The 19,415-nt window shown below is 46.2% G+C and overlaps 1 protein-coding gene across 1 annotated transcript in view; it reads left to right on the top strand.

Moving 5' to 3' along the window:
* Positions 1-19,415, top strand: part of CDH23 (cadherin related 23) — a 204,863-nt gene that overhangs the window by 20,446 nt on the left and 165,002 nt on the right. The window contains 3 exon segments of the mRNA XM_059477689.1: positions 11,137-11,279; positions 14,563-14,610; positions 14,793-14,885. Of these exon segments, the coding sequence (XP_059333672.1) occupies positions 11,137-11,279; positions 14,563-14,610; positions 14,793-14,885 (284 nt within the window).

The raw sequence follows: 19,415 nt of genomic DNA, 5'->3' as shown, positions 1-19,415 counted from the left end.
ATCAGCTCCTCAGCTTGGCGGGGCTGTTGGTGGAGTTCAGCAGAGGGGCTTTCAGCAGGGCCTGCTCCAATGGGAAAAGGGGTAATGGCTTCAGGCTGTAAGAGAGTTGATTTAAATTAAGTTAAGCAAGGATTTTTTGGCAGTAGGGCATCTTCATCCCTAGGTGAGGTTGGACAAGGCTCTGAGGAGCCTGCTCTGGTTGAAGATGTCCCCTGGCAGGAGGTTTGGGTTAGAAAGCCTTTAGAAGTCCCCAGGAGCCCCCAGCACCCTGTGAGCTCTCCATTAGCATTGCTGATGTGCCTGCCTTACAGTTCCAGGGGTGTCTGACACCCCAGAGGTGTCCAGCAGTCCTTGGGCACTGCAACCTAATGAGCTTTATCTCCCACCTCATAGTAATTGCAGAGCAGCTTCTCTTCTCTAATTAACGCGGAGCTACGTTACCGCGCCTGGCTAAAATGCAAAACCCTGCACGTGTCGCCTTACTCATAAATCATTTATTTACACCAAAGCAGCAAAGCACCTCATTAAATCCATTTCTGGGGTTCTGCTCTTCTCCTGTTTGCCCTGGTGTGGTGTTTTTTAGAAAGTGAGATGAGGCCAAGGAGAAGCACTGAGCTCAAGGGCTGCATGTGCTGGTCTCTGCCCTCCTGCTTTCTGTGCTCATGCACATTTAGACTTTCTACCCAGCTCCCTCCAAAAACATTCATTTTTTTAAACTAACTTAGACTTTCTACCCAGCTCCCTCCAAAAACACTCATTTTTTAAACTAACTTTTGGAGGGAATTGGGTAGAAGGTCTAGGTTAGTTTAAAAAATGAACATTTTTGGAGGGAGTTGGCTAGAAGGTCTAAGTTAGTTTTAAAAGTTAACATTTTTGGAGGGAGTTGGGTAGAAGGTCTAGGTTAGTTTAAAAAATGAACATTTAGACCTTCTAGCCAACTCCCTCCAAAAATGTTCATTTTTAAAGCTAACTTAGACCTTCTACCCAATTCCCTCCAAAAGTTAGTTTAAAAAAATGAGCATTTTTGGACAAAGCTGGGTAGAAGTTCTAAGTTAGTTTAGAAACTGAACATTTTTGGAGGGACTTGGGCAGAAGGTCTAGGTGAGTTTAAAAAATGAACACTTTTGGAGGGAGTTGGCTAGAAGGTGAAAGTTAGTTTTAAAAATGAAGATTTTTTTGAAGGAGTTGGGTAGAAGACAGGAAGGAACAAAGGCAACACCCCTTGCTCTTTCTAGGCTGTTCATGGCTTCAGAAATTAATTAGAAAAGGATATTTTATGGATTTAGGGTTCCAACTTTGTGTCGGATGTGTTAATCAGGGCTACATTAGTCAGGCTTTCCTGGATTCCTCTGATATTTAGGTTTTTTCCAGGATTCCCCTGATATTTGGGTTTTTTCCAAGATTCCCCTGAAATTTCGGTTTTTTTCCAGGATTCCACAGACATTTAGGGTTTTTCCAGGATTCCCATGATATTTAGGGTTTTTCCAGGATTCCCCCGATATTTTAGGTTTTTTTCCCAGGATTCCCTTGATATTTGGGTTTTTTTCCAGGATTCCATTGACATTCTGGATTTTTCCAGGATTCCCCTGATATTCAGGGTTTTTTCCAAGATTCCCCTGATATTTCGGTTTTTTTCCAGGATTCCACAGACATTTAGGGTTTTTCCAGGATTCCCATGATATTTAGGGTTTTTCCAGGATTCCCCTGATATTTTGGGTTTTTTTTTTCCAGTATTCCTCTGATATTTGGGTTTTTTCCAGGATTCCCCCGATATCTGGGGTTTTTTCCAGGATTCCCCTGATATTCGGGGTTTTTTCCAGGATTCCCCCAATATTTAGGTTTTTTTCCAGGATTCCCTCGATATTTGGGATTTTACCAGGATTCCCCCAATATTTTGGCTGTTTTCCAGGATTCCCCTGATATTTGGGTTTTTTCCAGGATTCCCCTGATATTTGGGTTTTTTCCAGGATTCCTCTGATATTTGGGGTTTTTCCAGGATTCCCCCAATATTTAGGTTTTTTTCCAGGATTCCCTCGATATTTGGGTTTTTTCCAGGATTCCCCTGATATTTGGGTTTTTTCCAGGATTCCCCTGATATTTGGGGTTTTTTTCAGGATTCCCCCAATATTTGGGTTTTTTCCAGGATTCCTCTGATATTTGGGTTTTTTCCAGGATTCCTCTGATATTTGGGTTTTTTCCAGGATTCCTCTGATATTTGGGGTTTTTCCAGGATTCCCCTGATATTTAGGGGTGTGAACAGGATCCCATCCAGGCTGGAGCTCCTCTCCTTCCCCCTCCTGTTGTGGGCATGAGGAGAGAAGGACAGATACCAATAAAAGTCAATGAGACTTTCTGACAGACCAGCTTCTGCAAGGGAACTTTTTTTTTTTTTTTTTTTTTTTTAAATAAAGGGGGCAAACAATGGATGGAGGAGAATTTGCATAAAACTCATTAGGAAAAAAGTACAAGTTTAATAAATCTTGTGATAAATTAATGCTATATGGTTCCGAACATGATGTATTAATTTCAGGATCAAACGAATGGGTCTGTGATCATTCTTGGTAATTATGAGGCAACCAGGCAGTTTGGAGAGGAAATTATTTTTAAGGTTTTTTTTTTTTTTTTTTTAAGAGCCGGAACCCTTTTTTCACCAGAAATACCTTAACAGACCCAAACCCCTCCTTTTACACCTGCTCCTTTTCTTATCTCCTGGGTGCTTTATTTGATTTTATTTACTTCCCTCTTTCATGCTGGGGCAGCCTGGGGTGCTGCTGGTCAGGGAATTGCCCAGGGATGAGCATTTTGGGATTCTTCCCTCTTGTCCAGGCAGGTTTGGAGGCGCTGCAGCAGTGCTAAGGTGCACCAGTGACTTTGGCAGTGTGAGAAATGATCCTCGCTTCAAAAACTATTTCAATAGTTTATTGGAACCTTATCAAAAATGCAAAAGAAGACTGAATAGAGAAAATAGTACAGTGCTGGGAGCAGATTATTTTTTTTTTTCTCCCCACCATGTGCTGATCCACAGAATGGAGGTTTCACCTTTTAATCCTTTAGACCCTCTCAAAGTACTGTCCAGTGACGGAATTTTACTTCCTTAAATCTTGATTGTAGGCCAGGTGCTCCAATAGTGACAAACTCCCAAATGTCCCAAACCCAGGTTTGGAGATTCCACAGTGTCACCCTGGTTTTTTAAGATTTTCTCAGCCTTCTGATATTTGCATTCTTGGACAACTTTCTCACACACTTTATATAAATAACTCATTGCTTTGCATTCTGTTATGGGAGAAGAGAAATTTGATGGGCTGCTGGTTTGTCCAGTGTCATTGGAGAGGTGGCACTGTCACCCTCCAATCCACTGTCACTTTTAGAAATCTATAAATGTTGGAGACAGAAAATAAAAAGTCCCTTTTTACCTTAGAAAAATCAACAAGCCCACGTTGTGTTCTTTCGTGTCTGTGATGGTGTTCACAGGGGTTCTTGGATGAGGGAAGAGACGAGGACCTGACTCCGTGTTTCAGAAGGCTGATTTATTATTTTATCATATATATCATAGTAAAACTATACTGAAAGAATGGAAGAAAAGATTTCATCAAAAAACTAGCTAAGAATAGAAAAGAAAGGAATGATAACAAAGGTCTGTGGCTCAGGCTTCCTGAAGCTTCTCCTCTCCAGGCTGAGCAGCCCCATCTCCCTCAGCTTCTCCATGCCCTGCGCAGACCCAGCACCAGCACGAAGCCACATGTTTAAAAGTGAGTTTGGAGAGCCTGTGTGGTACCTGTGCTGCTTTCACAGCTGCTCAAGGTGGGTTTGGAGAGCCTGTGTGGTACCTGTGCTGCTTTCACAGCTGCTCAAGGTGGGTTTGGAGAGCCTGTGTGGTACCTGTGCTGCTTTCACACCCGCTCAAGGTGGGTTTGGAGAGCCTGTGTGGTACCTGTGCTGCTTTCACACCCGCTCAAGGTGGGTTTGGAGAGCCTGTGTGGTACCTGTGCTGCTTTCACACCCGCTCAAGGTGGGTTTGGAGAGCCTGTGTGGTACCTGTGCTGCTTTCACACCCGCTCAAGGTGGGTTTGGAGAGCCTGTGTGGTACCTGTGCTGCTTTCACAGCTGCTCAAGGTGGGTTTGGAGAGCCTGTGTGGTACCTGTGCTGCTTTCACAGCCGCTCAAGGTGGGTTTGGAGAGCCTGTGTGGTACCTGTGCTGCTTTCACACCCGCTCAAGGTGGGTTTGGAGAGCCTGTGTGGTACCTGTGCTGCTTTCACACCTCTAAAGGCTGCTGGAGGGCATTTACTCTGTGTTAACCATGGACACAGATGTTGATTTTAATGGGGAGGATGGCAGCAGCCAGGGGCTGCATGCACAGCGTCTGCCAGGAGAGCCTCTGGAGTGTTTTAATGATAACGTGCAGAAATTTCAGTGTGCCATTGATATTTTTGTGGTTTTCCTCCCCTCATTTGTGTTGTAGGGTTAACCAGAGTGATCAGTCCTGAGCAAACCAGAGGAGCCCTCTGTAAATGGGGATGCTCAGCTCTTCTGTGCTGTGCTCTGCCTGTCTTACACAGCTTTGAAAGCCCTTTTAAACAGCATTAAGCACCTCTGAGAGCTGTGGGCAAGGCAGGCAGTGCCTCTCTCTGAGGTTTACCCACTGGCTGTCAGCTCTGCTCACGGATTCTGCCTCCACTCTGAGTCCCCACTTAAACAACCAAACACGGCAGAGAAATTACAGGCTCTGTCTCAGAGCATCTGAGGAGAAACTCTTCTGCTGTGCTTTTCGCTTCCCAGCTTGACAAACTCCCTCAGAAATGGTTTTGACTGCACAGATTTGTTTTCCCTCTTTCCTGTCACCTCTGTGTTTGGCTCCTTTCCCTGCCATACATGACAGCAGCTCGTGGTTCCTGCACCAGCTGGTCCAAGGCTTTTTCCTCGCACTATTAGTGAAAAAAATCTTTCTTTTTTTAAAATTTATTTATTGTGAAAGCCTTTCCTAAGAGGTGCTGGTGTCTGGCTGGCTCTGCAGTGCAGGAATTGGAGAGGAGGAGCTGGTGCTCCCCACCAGCAGCTGGAAGGAGGAACGTGTAACGCTGAGCTCACATTGAATTTTAGGAGTGGAAACTTCCCTGGCCAAGTCCCTTGGAAAGTTTTGGCTCAAGTGGTGGAGCCCTTTGTGGGAAGGAGGTCAGGGAGGATCTGTTGAGGCTGTGCTTGTGGAATGAGCTACCAGACACCTGCTTTGGGAGAGAGCCTCGGCATCAGGGGATTTGCAGTTCTGGTTCAGCCAGGGAGTGCAGGAATGGAGGTGGAGGGACCCTGGGGAGAAATGATCCTCAAAAAATTAAAAAAAAAAAAATCCAAAAATTTTCAAAGGTTTAATGAAACCTTATAAAAAATAATACAGAAGACTGAATAGAGAAAACATTACAGTGCTGGGAGCAGAGGATTTTCCCCACCATGTGCTGCTCATCCACACAATGGAGGTTCCACCTTTTAATCCTTTAGACCTTCCCAAAGTTCTGTCCAGTGATGGAATTTTACTTCCTTGAATTTATATAACTATAAATCCATAAAACTTAACATAAATACATAATATTTGCCTTTTAATTGTGAGACTCAGCCGTGGCGTTGCTCATCTGTCACACCTGGAGCCTGCAAGAGCTGTGCTGAGCCCTGCTGGGCTTTGGTTGCTCTCCCACACTGGCATTGTCCCCTCCACATCAGGGTTTTCTGTGCACACTCAGCTCTGGGCTTGTGCCCTGCAGGAAACTGAGGAAGCCTCATTCCAAACGTGGGAGCAGCTCCTGTGACCTCCTGCCTGAAACCAGATTTTACTTTACTTCCTTTTCTTTCCCTCTCATTGCTCAGAGGCTGCTGAGCAGCACAGAAATATTGGCACTTCATCTTTTCTTTTCAAAATCTTGGGGGAAGCATCTCCAGAAGAGCTTTCTATTCCTCCTTTTTTTATTTTTTATTTTTTTTTTTATATTTTCTGAGAGGTGAAAGGGAAAATGAATTAGAGGCAAAGGAAAGGGAGCAGGTGACAAATGAGAAGAACAGGGCTGGAATTTCAAGATCAAGTCCATCAAATCCCCTGCGATGAGGGGCCAGCCTGCTGTGCTGAACTGGGCTGATTGGAGAGGCTGTGCTGGGGTGAAAATGGGAATGGGGCTGGGCTGGCCCATCTCCCTCACAGGGAAAAAAGGGAGCCCAAAAAACATACTCTATTTGCAGGGAAGCCCCAAAAAAGGAAGGAATGGTGCATCTGACTCCATGTTCTCAGAAGGTTAATTAATTACTTTACTATAATATATTATACTATACTATACTATATATACTATACAATTATTTTATTATATTATACTATACTATATATACTGTATTATATTATTATTTTATTATACTATATTATACTGTACTGATTATATTGTATTGTATTATATTATATTATATTATATTATATTATATTATATTATATTATATTATATTATATTATATTATATTAATCTAGATAGAGATATTATATCTATATATAGAGATATATATTATGCATACCTATATATAGATCTATATATTATATAGATATGATATATCTATATTCTATTATACTATTATACAATACTAAAGAATAAAGATACTATACTAAAGAATACAGAAAGGATACAGACAGAAGGCTAAAAAAATAATAATAAAACTTGTGACTCTTTCCAGAGTCCTGACACAGCTTGGCCCTGATTGGCCAAAGAGTGAAAACAACTCACACTGAAATCCAATGGAACAATCACCTGTGGGTAAACAATCTCCAAACACATTCCTCATGAGCACAACACAGGAGAAGCAAATGGGACAAGAATTGTTTTCCTTTTCTCTGAGGCTTCTCACCTTCCCAGGAGAAAAACCCCGGGCAGAGGGATTTTTCCAGAGAATGTGAATGGCACAGAAATGTGGTGGAAGTTTTACTTTTGGAAGTTCAGTGTGGTGGTACTGAAATGATTTTTAACTGATTTTCTGCTGGGTTAATGAGTTGCTGAGGGGTTGGTTCCCTGTGCCAGCTTGTGGCCTTGGTGGAGAAGCCAAAATGTGGTGGCTGTGCCCACAACAAATGACCCAGAGCTCACTGGGGGAGAAACCGGTTGCTAAAATCAGGATTAAATGTTAAAATCAGGATTAAAATGCTTTTCATATTAAAGCAGAGCTGATGCCTCAATTCCTGAGCCCAAAAGCCATTGCAGAAATTCCTATTAACTCCACATGGGTATGAATCAGCTCTCTCAAAAGAGAAGCTTATTAGGCAATTAATTACAAACCTGCCCCTTGTCTGCCCTCCATCCCAGCCCAGCCCCTTCCTGCTGCCCCGGGTCAGCACCTGCATCTTTCCCTGGGGCTCTGCACTTTCCAGAACCTTCCGCGAGCTCTGGGATCCTTCCAGAGACTGGGTTTGAGTTTGTTTTTTATCCCTTTTCATCCTCCTCTGGAGAGCAGAACCAGTGGAGATGAACTGCTGGGGTGCAGGCCCTGTTCCCACTTTCCTCCTTGGCAAAGTGGAAGGGCAAGAAAAATGTAAAGGAAAATGCAGATGTTCACAGCTGCAACTGCTGAGACCAGGGCTCCTCAATGGGATGCTAAAGTGCCCCCGAAAACAGCCAAACCTAAAAAGAAAATATATATATATATAATAAAACCAGATCAGGAAGAAAACAACAGCAAAAAGAAAAAAAAAAAAAAAGGCTCCTGAGGTCAATCAAAGTTCAACACTTGGAGCAAGAAGAAAATCTGTGTATGTGCGAGAAAAGAGGGAGAAGTAGCTGTGATTGAGAGAAAGGAGGCACAGGGAGACGAGATAAATTCTGATTATCTGCTGGAATCAAGACACTTAAGTGCCCTGTCTGATTCCTGAGGGGAAACAAATGGAGCCCATAGCTCTGTGCTGCAGGAAGACCATTTGTCCCTGTTCCCTCAGCCCTTGCTGGGGCTGCAGGAGGCTCCAGCACCACCCTGGGCAGGGATGGGAGCTGTTCTCCTTTGGGATGTGCTGCAAGTCCTGCCCAGCCTTCTTGGTCATGGGGGAAAACAGGAGAAAATCAATCACTGCTATAAATTGGTGCTGAAGAAATCAATGGGAGGTGACCCGAACAAACTTTGGTCACCGTGGTGGTGGAAGTGGTGAAGCTTTAATACCACACTCCTAAAGTTAGGGCAAAAACTTGGAGCAAAGTGTTTGTGAAGTCTCATTTCCCATTTCAGGCCTGGGATTCTTCTTGTCTCCTATTTATTTGTTGTTTTTGATCTGTATTTCGTATATTTGCAATGCTTTTTATTTTCTGAACGAGGTGCTCTGAAGTAGGATGGTGATTTCTGCCTGGCTGGGAGATAAGGGGAAGGGATAAAGAGCTCTTAGGTTTTGGTGCCTCATTTGGGAGGGTTTGTTTAAAATGGGGTTTTTCCCTGCTCACACTGCTTCTGAGCTGTCCCTGTCTAAGCTCGAATTAAGGTTGTTGTTTCTAACAAATCAAAGCACAGAGAAACTGAGGAATCTGTCAGATTTGTTCCTTTTGGAAAGGCCCTGCCCAGCCTTCCTGATGATGGGGGGAAAATAGGAGAAAATCAATAAATGCAATAAATTGGTGCTGAAGAAATCAATGGGAGGTGACCTGAACAAACTTTGGTCGCTGTGGTGGTGGAAGTGGTGAAGCTTTAATACCACACTCCTAAACTTAGGGGGGAAACTTGGAAAAAAACTTGGAGCAAAGCAATTGTGAAGTCTTATTTCAAGCCTGGGTGTCTTCTTGTCTTCTATTTATTTGTTAGTTTTGTATTTCATACATGCCCTGCCTCCTTCTCCAGCTTGTCCTGAATTTAGGAATTCAATTCCCTGGAAGTCGTTGCAGTGCAGAGAGAGAAGAGTTAAATATTAAATTATTGTTAATTTAGTTATTTATTTATTAGTACAACTGGGTTTGCAACTCACAGACCACAAATGCTATTAAAACTGGCACAAGGTTTTCCTATTCAGCAAGAATTTTGAGATCCTTTATCTTCAAAAGATGTGCAACCAAGACCTTTTGGAGTATTTGCTGTTCTGGAGGGAAATTATGACCAAATGATTGTTTTGGGTTTTTTTAATGGGATGTAAAGGGTGGAAACCTGTTCTCTATTTAAATAAAACTGGGCAGAATAAAGAGGCATGATCCTGGATTTAATTTGTCCTAGTTATGGCTTTCCCAGCCACGGAGACTGTCTTTCTTTCCTCTTGGGGCAAAGGAACCTTTGCTAAGGATGGCTTTGAGCATCCTCCAGCATCAAATCAAGCTGCTGCCTTGTTTTATATCAGGCTTTCCTTTACAAGGTCTGAGAAAGTGAAGGGGCTTGGTATGCGTGGGGTTGGCTGCATGGAGAGGTGGGAACGCTGCAGGTGAACACTCTGATCGCAGGCTGGACAAAGCCACTTGTTTCTGTCTGTATCCAAAATGCCTTTGGTTGTCACCCCTCACTCACTGCACCTGTTGGTGGAATTAATGTTGTTTGGGGGTTTTTTTCCCCCCAGCGGTTCATCCTAGCTGCTCCTTTTAAAACAAAACCGCTGCTCCTCCTCCAAACAGGAATTTGGGTTCGGGCACTTGCTCATTGCTCACTATCACATTTTGTCCTCTCCGTGGATGTGCTCGAGATGGCCTGAGTCATCTCACTCCTCTTAGTCATAGATGAGGCAGTTCAAGCTTTTAAAGCCTTTTTCTTTTAAAGGAAAGGCATTTCTGCTAACTCTTGGAATTTTTTGTCTTCCTCTTGAGTCCAGTCCTGAAGGTCCAAGCAGCTGTAGCTCTGCAGCCTTGGCAGAAGCAGCTTTTTAGCCTAAAAGCCACTCCTGACTTCCCCAAGAGCCCCGTGGCTCTGCAGAAAGGGTGTGCAACCTCTCCTTGCATGCTTGGAATTAATAAATTTTTCCCAAAAGACTTCAAATTTCTAAGGGCTTCACCTGGCTGCTGGGTCCCCCCTGTTATGTGTCACCTCAGCAATTTTACATCCCAGTGTGATGTCCCCAGTGAGGTTGGTGGCCTTGGGACCTGCCAGGCCAGCTCCTCACTCAAAATGTTCTTCACCAATGTCCTAGGGCACTAAATCTTTAATCACAAAGTCACTCAGGGCGAAGGCAAATGCCTCGCAGAAATCTATTATTTCTTCTTTATCTGCCAAAGTTGTACTCTCATCAAAGAATAAAATCAGGTTTGTTTGACAAGCTCTATTTTCCATAAAATCGTGTTGACTGGCATTAATTATGTTCCTATCATTTAATTCTTTATTAATGGAATCTCATATTGGCTTTTTCCATTATTTCAGCAGTGATTGATGTCTCACCAATGGATTGGGAATTGCCTGGCTCTCTCTGCTCTCCAAACTGTGCTGCTGCTTTTTGCCCTCTGCTCTGCTGGAGCTTCCCTCAGTATCCCAGAGGGATGAAATTTGGGCATCTCTTCTCCTTGGCCAGGGGATCTGGGGGCATGGTGGCTCACACAGACTGTGCCCCCCATCCTCAAATCCACGTGGCCATGGAGGAATCTCATCCTCATCCTCATCCTCATCCTCACCCTCATCCACCCCATCCTCAAATCCACGTGGCCATGGAGGAATCTCATCCTCATCCACCCCATTCTCAAATCCATGTGGCCAAGGAGAAATCTCATCCTCATCCTCATCCTCATCCTCATCCTCATCCTCATCCTCATCCACATCCTCATCCTCATCCACCCCATCCTCAAATCCATGTGGCCAAGGAGAAATCTCATCCTCATCCCCCCCATCCTCAAAGGATTCCATCAGAAGGCTGGCTAAGAATAGAATAGCAAAGAATGATAACAGAGGTTTGTGTCTCGGACAGAGAGTCCGAGCCAGCTGACTGTGATTGGCCATTAATTAGAAACAACCACATGAGACCAATCCCAGATGCACCTGTTGCATCCCACAGCAGCAGATAACCATTGTTTACATTTTGTTTCTGAGGCCTCTCAGCTTCTCAGGAGGAAAAATCTTAAAAGAAAAGATTTTCCATAAAAGATGTCTGCGACCCCTGCCCTCTGACCAGCTGTGTGCTTTCAGCGTTTCCTCTTCTCTGCCTGGTTTTGCTCACGGTTTCTCTCCTCTTTGTGTCTCCCAGGCTCCTCAGTGGCCCAGCTGCTGGCCAGGGACCTGGACAATGACCCCCTGGTCTATGGGGTGGTCGGGGAGGAGGCCAGCCGCTTCTTCGCCGTGGAGAGCCTCACCGGCGTGGTGTGGCTCCGGCAGCCCCTGGACAGAGAGGTAAACTGGGCAAGAACCACAGAAATGGTGGCTCTCCATGCTCTGTGAGAGCTGGGGTGGGCGCTGCTCCCTGCTGGAGGCGGGGATCTGGGTGTGATCTGTGCTTCTCCAGGTCCGTGGGGACGTGGGCAGTGAACAGCCTGCTCTGGTTTCATCTGACCTGGCGGTTTTCCTGGGTGCTAGAGTAGCACCTGTGGGTCTGTCTTGGGTTTTGGTTGTTAATTACTGCCCCCAGATGTGCAGGATGTCTCTGCTTCAGCCCACACAACTGAAGAACAACTCAGAGCTCTTCAGTTTTCAGTCCTGAAGTTGTTTATTAATTCTTATCCATAGAATCTATATCTCCGAGATCTTCTCAGCAGGGCAGCCACAGGCACTCTCTGTGTTGCCCTTTTATACTGCAAACTACCTATAACATATTTACACTTAATTCCCAATACCCATCACCTGTGTTAGACAGTGAGCTTCTGCTCTAAACCAATCCCAAAGTGCCAGCATCACAGCAGAAAAGGGAGAACAAGAAGAAGAAGGAGAAAGGCTGGACACGCCCAAGTTCCTCCATCTTGTCCCCAAAACCCCCGTACCAAAAATCCTAAAATCTACATTTTCACCCTGTGATCATTTTGTTATTACGCCATTCAAACCTGTGTGACTTTCAGGTCCTCATACAAAGCTGGTAACTTGCTCCAGGGGTCGTAATCAAATCCCCAGGTGTTCTGGGCAGCATGCCAGGATGTCTGAGCCCCCTGGCAGGGTCCTGGCAACTCTGGACACCCAGAGGGATGTAATGAGTTCCAACAGGTCTGAAAGTAAAGGAATTAATAGGTGCAGGTGGTCTACCAAGGAGCCAGGCTGCTCCCACAGCCAGGGAAATGTGCAGGCTTCCTCTTTAAATCTCTGTGCCAATTAAATCCTTTACTATTTAGAACAGCGTGTCAAGAGATGTGAGGTATCCCTGCTTATTCAATCTCATCAAGACTTTTCATCCTCTTGTGGATTCAGGCTGCTGGATGCTAAATTTGGCAGGATCCTTGCCTCAAAGCTGTTTCACCACCCCTATTTTCAATGGCAGCTTTGGTGTGCAAGGCTGGAATCCCATCCAGGTGCCTGCTTTGCTAAAACCTTGGCCCTTTCTGCTTTCCTGGAGCAAGGAGGAAGTGATAGCAGGAAGACTGGGAAAACATGATGTGATTTGGGCAAGGTGCATAATTTCCCCTGTGTTTAGTGCTGCCTTGGCCAGCAGCAGCCTTGGAAAGATCAAACCCATTAACGCACCTCTGGTGCTCCCAGTCAGAGCCAGGCGGGCATTGGCATGCAGAGGAGCGGGGATGCTCTCGGGCTGGGGCTGGGGGGAAGGCCAAACCCAATTTCACAGTGTTAGGAGCGAGACTTTGGGAAAAATAAAGTGCTTTTCTTCACCCCTCTCCTCTCCGCCTCCCCGTGCCAGCAGCGGCCGGCCTGAGCCATAAATCTTCCCTCACCCTAATGCCTCCTGCTTCCCCACATTTCCCATGCCAGCCTCAGGCCCAGGAGGGTGATCAAGAGATTTTAGGTGCCTTGTGGGGAGGGCAGGAGCTGGGCAGAGCTTGGACGGGCACAGCTGATCCCTCAAAGTAGATGTGAGACAGCGAAGGCAGAATGGATGTGGGGAAGGTGTAAAGGATGCGTAAACAACAATTTATGGTGGAGGAAGCAGTCAGAGGGAAGGGATGGAGATGGGCACAAAAAACACTGGATGCACGTGCTTAAAAAGTCAGGGGGGAAAAAGCCACTGAGGAGAAGTGGTGGGAAGGGGGAAGGCAGAGGTGAATTCTTGTCCTGTGGAGCAGAAAGAAGGGAAAAGGAGCCATAGAAAGGTAAATGATGCAGGGAAGGATGAGCTAGAGAAAAAGAGCAAATGTAGAGAGGCAAAATGAATTTTAAAAGATTTTTTTTGTACTCCTATGAAGATTAGAAGGAAAACGGATTTCTAGAAAAACGGCAGACCCCGAGGCTAAAGAATTGTGTTAAAATAATTTGAGAGACAGCAGTTGGTACGTGGAAGCTTCCTCTGATTATTTTACTGAGTTTTTAAAATTTAAATGCTCAACAGGTCGTTCCTTATCTCCTGCTTTTCCTTTCTTCCCTGTTGCGCTGTCCCTGGTGCGTGAGGAGGGGGAAGAGAGGGCAGGGATGCAGCAGGCTGGGGCAGCACAGGCAGCAGAGTAAAACAAAAATCCATGGTCAAAGAGCCAAGGATTTCTAATTCTTGAGGATCAGATGCTGCCCTGAGAAGCTTTTTGGACCAAAGGTTCCAATTCAACGAGGGATTGTTTCCACTGTCAATTCCACCTGGCTTACCATCGGATTGTTTTTTGACCAAAGGCAACTCTTTCACTGGCACACCAACCAGGCAGGTTGAAAAAGGCTTTTCTGGTTCCGAGTTAGACAAACATATAGTATCCGAGTCGGCTGCCTTGGCTAAGGTCACCCAAACATTTGTTTTCGGTTGTTCCACAGGCAAATCTGCACGACAAAAGACAATTAAAATCCGCCAATACCAACATACAGCTTGAATTTGCTCCATCTTTTTCATGAGCTAACTTTTGGCAGAATCCTTACATTATATATAAATTTTAAAATTTTGTTCTCCGCAAAAACAATAACCTAGTGGGCAGGTACCACGTAGATGTGGTGGCCCAATCTTTACATGATCCTTTGGTAAAATAGGACAAAATGATTGCTGGTGGGAAGAAAAGGGTCAGGAAGAGAAGGTCTGCCTCCACTGGCAATATCCCCCTGCCCTGATCCCAAAAATTTGCTCTTTCCCACTTGTTGCTCACCCCAGCATCAGTGACTTGATTTGTTAATTTAGTTAAATCAATAAGGAGCAGAGAGAATTGTGTGGGAATTTCATGGAATTTCAGCCAGTCCTCACTACACAGGCTTGTTCCAGGGTTCCCAGCTATGTGATGAGAAAGCAGCAGCAGGATTTAGAGGTCCTCACTGAGACTGAGTTGCATTGCCACAAGTCCTAAATCTCGCTGTGTTTTAAGTGCCTAGCTTAAAACAGGGAGCTGATTCCTTAGCCCTGGGTGCATCTCCTGTGCCTGAGGAATTCAGATTCCCCAGCATTCTGTGCCCAGAGCAGGTAATGGCACTCCAGCACCTCTCCTCCTCTGGAAGGTCCTGGAAGCATTTTGCGTGTAATAACATTGGCTGAAAGTCCCCAGCCTGCCACCTGCAGATAAACACTACAGCATCTTTAATTATAGCTTTTTTCTTCCTTCTCTTTCCCTTTCAGACCAAGTCAGAATTCACAGTTGAATTTTCTGTCAGTGACAGCCAAGGGGTGAGTGTGACTTCTCATTTCATGGTCTGCGGCACGGGCGGAGGGGAGCAGGGGCTGTGGGTGACTCCTGCACCAGGGGAGAGGGCTCACCCCTGGCCCAAAGCCCAAAACCACAGCCACAAGCTGCTTTTTAGGCTCTAAATCCACACCTGAACAGCCTGCTGTTGTCCTGGGGCCCACAGGTGATCAAAGGGACAGTGAACATCCAGGTGGGAGACGTGAACGACAACGCGCCGCAGTTCCACAACCAGCCCTACAGCGTCCGCATCCCAGAGGTAGGAGCATCTCTGCCTGGCTTCTGCCTCTCCCCTCAGGGGCCACTCAGGCTCTGGTTGCCACCACAGAGCTGGCCACCAATGCTCAGGGCTGTCCTCTGGCCCTGGAGCCTCGTGAGGTTGCGGGAGGATGAAACTTCTGGAAGTCACTGCCTGAAAATGGGCAGGAGCAAAGTGTTTGGGGTGTTGGGGGAAGGACGTGGAAGGGGAGGTGTGGTGCTCTGGTGACATCTTCCCCATGGCAAATGGGAAGTTTGGAAACGAGTGTCAGTGAGGATCTGTGTCTTGTTCTCTCCTTGGAGCTGAGGATCTCCATGGCAAATGGGAAGTTTGGAAACGAGTGTCAGTGAGGATCTGTGTCTTGTTCTCTCCTTGGAGCTGAGGATCTCCATGGCAAATGGGAAGTTTGGAAACGAGTGTCAGTGAGGATCTGTGTCTTGTTCTCTCCTTGGAGCTGAGGGCATGCTCAGCTCTCGTCACAGAGGTGACCTGAGGCAGGACAGAGTGTTTCTCCAAATACCTGAATTCTGGCAGAGTGCTGCCCAAAGGCTGGTCATTTCCCTCAACAGCTCCTTAGCAGGACTGGTCCCATGTTGTCCTTGGGATAAAAGAGGTGGGAAGGGGCCACAGGAGATCATCTGGCCCAAGCTCCTACAGATCCAGTGAGAATTTTTGTGTCAGGTTGGGTTGCTCAGGGCTTTATCCAGCCAAGTGTTGAAATATCCCCTAGAACTGAGTTTCCACGACCTTCTGCTGCTCTCTGTGCTGGCCACTGCAAGGGAGGTGACACCTGCTAATCCATCAGGGACAGCTTCTGCACCTGTGGCTTGACTTGGTTGGGAATTTACAGGTCTGGCGTGAATTTAGGCTTTAAGCTGTGGCTTCTGGTGCCAGGAGGAGAAGGTGAGGATGTTCCATTTGAAACAGGGCGTTTGTAGAGCATTTGACATTGTCCAGTGGAGGAAACCTCTCTTTGCACCACAGTTCCAGGCAGTTTTTCCCAGACTCTTCCTCAGGGTGTGGGTGAGGTCCAGTGCGTGCTGTGTGTGTGTGAAATGGAGCAGCTCTGGTAACTGAGAGGTGCAAAAGATTGTGTTACCAGGGTGTGTTTAATATTCCTGCTGCTGCTGACCTGCCGTGCTGGGCTGTGATCCCTCTGCTGTGAGGAGGATGAGGTTTCTTCATTAGAGCTGCTCGTGATGCTCGAGCCGGGAGCTGGAGTCTCATCTTTGCACCAAGTCACCTGAAACCTCCCCGTGAGAGAGAGTGACACCGGGTCACAGGCATTTCTGCTGCTCTGCAGAGCACCAGGGCTGGGCAAATGACTTGGCAAAACCCCCACCAGGTGCCCCCTGTTGTATTTTCAGGGACCCCCGAAGAGGGAAAGAAATAATGAATCTGACTCCATGTTCTTAGAAGCCTATTATATTATATTATATTATATTATATTATATTATATTATATTATATTATATTATATTATATTATACTATACTATACTATACTAAAGAATATATATATAGTATATATATAGTATATATATAGTATATATATATAGTATAATATAGTATAGTATAGTATAGTATAGTATAGTATAGTATAGTATAGTATAGTATAGTATATACTATACTATACTATACTATACTATACTATAGAATACAGAAAGGATACAGACAGAAGGCCAAAAAAGATAATAATAAAAACTCATGACTCCTTCCAGAGTTTTCACAGCATGACCATGATTGGTCATTAAGTCAAAAACAATTCACATGAAACCAATCAAGCAATCACATGTTGGATAAACAATGTCCAAGCCACATTCCAAAGCAGCAAAACACAGGAGAAGCAAAAAAAAAAAAAAAAAATTATTGTTTTCATTTTTCTCTAAGGTTTCTCAGCTTCCCCTGGGAATCAGGGCTGTGTTAAGCACCAGTTTTTTACGTACCTGGAGTTTCTGTGCCACATCTCTTCTTGCTGATGGCTTCTGTCCTTGATGCCTGAGATTTTAGCTTTTATATTTTTTCAGATTCTGTGCTGCTTTAGTGTGTGGGTCTGGGCTTCACATCAGGGGATGGTGAGCTCTGTGCACAGAGCAGGGAGACAAAACAATTCCTGCTCCAGCTGGGCACCAAGGACAAATGATCCAAATCCCAGGCCCGAGCATAAACAAGGGTGAATTGAAAAGAGAAAAACAAGGATGGGGCTTCATGGGCAAAAGCTGTAATTGGACAATTAACTGCAAGATGCAAATGGACCAGAACTTATAAAAGTGAGAGATTTTTTGACTGGGTGTCCATTTTGTGACCATTTTGGTTCATCTCAGGTGCAGCCCTGGCTGGGCTCTTGTGCTGCCCAAGGTGGATCCATTGAGGCCTCCTAATAAATCCCTACTTTATTCTGTAACTCTGTTCATTCTCTGTTCTAGGTCAGCCTTCACAAGGCATCATCCTAACAGCCAATATTACAAAGCTTGAGTTTTCCCCATTTCCACAATTAACCCATGTCCAGCCTGGGGAGCAGGGAGGACAAAGGTCCTGGTTTGGAATCATGGAATCAGAGTCACAGAATGGTTTGGATTGTAAGGGACCTTAAAGCTCCTCTAGTTCAGCTCCTGCCATGGGCAGGGACACCTTCCACTGGCTGCTCCAGCCTGACCTTGGGCACTTCCAGGGGTCCAGGGCCAGCCACAGCTCCTCTGGGCACCCTGTGCCTGCCCACCCTCGCAGGGAAGCATTTCTTCCCAATATCTAATTTAGACGCCTCTCTTGCAGTTAGTTGAAGGCCATTCCCCTGTGTCCTATCACTCCATGCCCTCATATGTAGAAAATTAGGGATGGCTGAGGAAAGAGAACTGCAGGCAGGTGATGTGGACAAAAAAATAAATTAAAAAAGAAGAGACTGAGCCTTTGGGCCATATCCCATGCCGTGCAGGTGAGCTGTGGGTGTGCTGTGCAGGATTTCCAGCACTATCTGGCTGTTTGGGGTGCAGCAAGCCTGGCGTGCCCCTCGTGCAGCCACCCAGCCCTTGGCCTTGGGAGCTGTGCTCTTCTGGAGGTTGGCCTAATCTAATTACAAGGCAGAGTGTGCCAGCTTCCAGTTTCTGCCCGTGATCTTTAACCAAGGGCACCGAGCAGAGGTAATGAGCCACAAACGCCTTGCTCCGCAGCATCCTGGAGGCACTCCTGTTCTACTGCCAGGGAGGGAGAGCCTTGCCTTGCCAGAGAGCAGGGGATGGGGTCTCACCACCTACAGAGGCCCCTCCAAGGGCTGCAGGCGTGGGAGGTGTCAGCAAGGAGCTTTTTCTGAGTGTGGTGGTGCAGCTCTCAAGGAGGAGATGTGCACTTGGCTTTGAGTGCTGAGCACAAGTTTTCCTTGTTGCTTGCCCAGGACTACTCAGAGCTGGAGGTGGTGTGGCATGGAAAAGTGGTGGGGCACCCAGCCATGGTGAGGAATGACAGGTCAGCCCATGCTCCAAACAGCTTGAGGGAGAGCAGCGAGGGCTCAGGTACCAAAATACACCTTAGAGCCCAAACTGAAGGGCCTGTGGATAATGAATGAAGAGAGCTGGAGCTCGGAGAAAGAGGAGAGGCTGGTGTGGTTTTCAATAGACTGGCTCTGCGCAGATTTGGCAGCTAATGAGGGTTTTTCTCTTTTTAATTTTGAGATAAATGGATGTATCGATTTGCAGTTGTCGTAGCTAATGGAGCAGCGACCGCAGGGCTATTTAAACCTCGCTGCTATTGTGTGCCACTTGGAAAGTCAAAAGAAGAGTGTGCATAAATAAATGGAACATGAAGTAAACTGACCTTTAAAAACAATACTGCCTCTAAATACCCATCCTGGTGCTTTACGTGCTCCGCTCGGTGTGCGAATGGGGATTTATCTGGGCGTGGGCTGCAGGGCTGGGATGGAGAGGATGCACCACAGCGGCTCGGCTGCTGGAGTGGCACTGCTCCTGTGTGCTTGCTGTGCGCTGATGTCATGCTGGAATAGCTGCCAGGGGCCAGCAGAGGGATATGGGGATATTTGCTCCGGCCTAATCGTCCGTCCCGTCTGGGCAAGGGCTGCCCGTGCTCTGCCGGCCCCAGCGCAGCCGGGCAGGGCAGGGCTGTGCACAGATAGGGGAATCCTGCTACAACTGGCAACCTAATTCACCAAGCTGGCCTCGACAGAGCTCATTAAGTTCCCGTGTATTCATTTCAGGCTAATGGCTGTCATGCTGGCTGCTGTTTGATTTGCTGTAATGGACTTTTATGGCGTTCCAGTTTGCGAGGACGTGCGTGCCCGTGGCTGTGCCCCGTGGCGCTGCTGTAGTACATTAGTTAGCTGCTCGTGTGCTTGGTACTCTGACCTTCAGGGTTTGTTCATCTCCTCGCTCTTCATCTCCTGCTCACAGCCTCCTTTCCACCTCCCTCAGGTACCACGTTGCTGGGAGTCTCAGGGTTTTGGCTTTTAAACAAGGAGAGATCTATTGCCAAGCCTGTGGCAGGCTGTTGTGGCCATGCCTCAGCTTGTGGCAAGCCCAATCTGT

The sequence above is a fragment of the Ammospiza nelsoni genome, chromosome 8 (assembly GCF_027579445.1).
Source record: "Ammospiza nelsoni isolate bAmmNel1 chromosome 8, bAmmNel1.pri, whole genome shotgun sequence".
Taxonomy (NCBI): domain Eukaryota; kingdom Metazoa; phylum Chordata; class Aves; order Passeriformes; family Passerellidae; genus Ammospiza; species Ammospiza nelsoni.
This window is presented reverse-complemented; position numbering and strand designations above follow the sequence as displayed.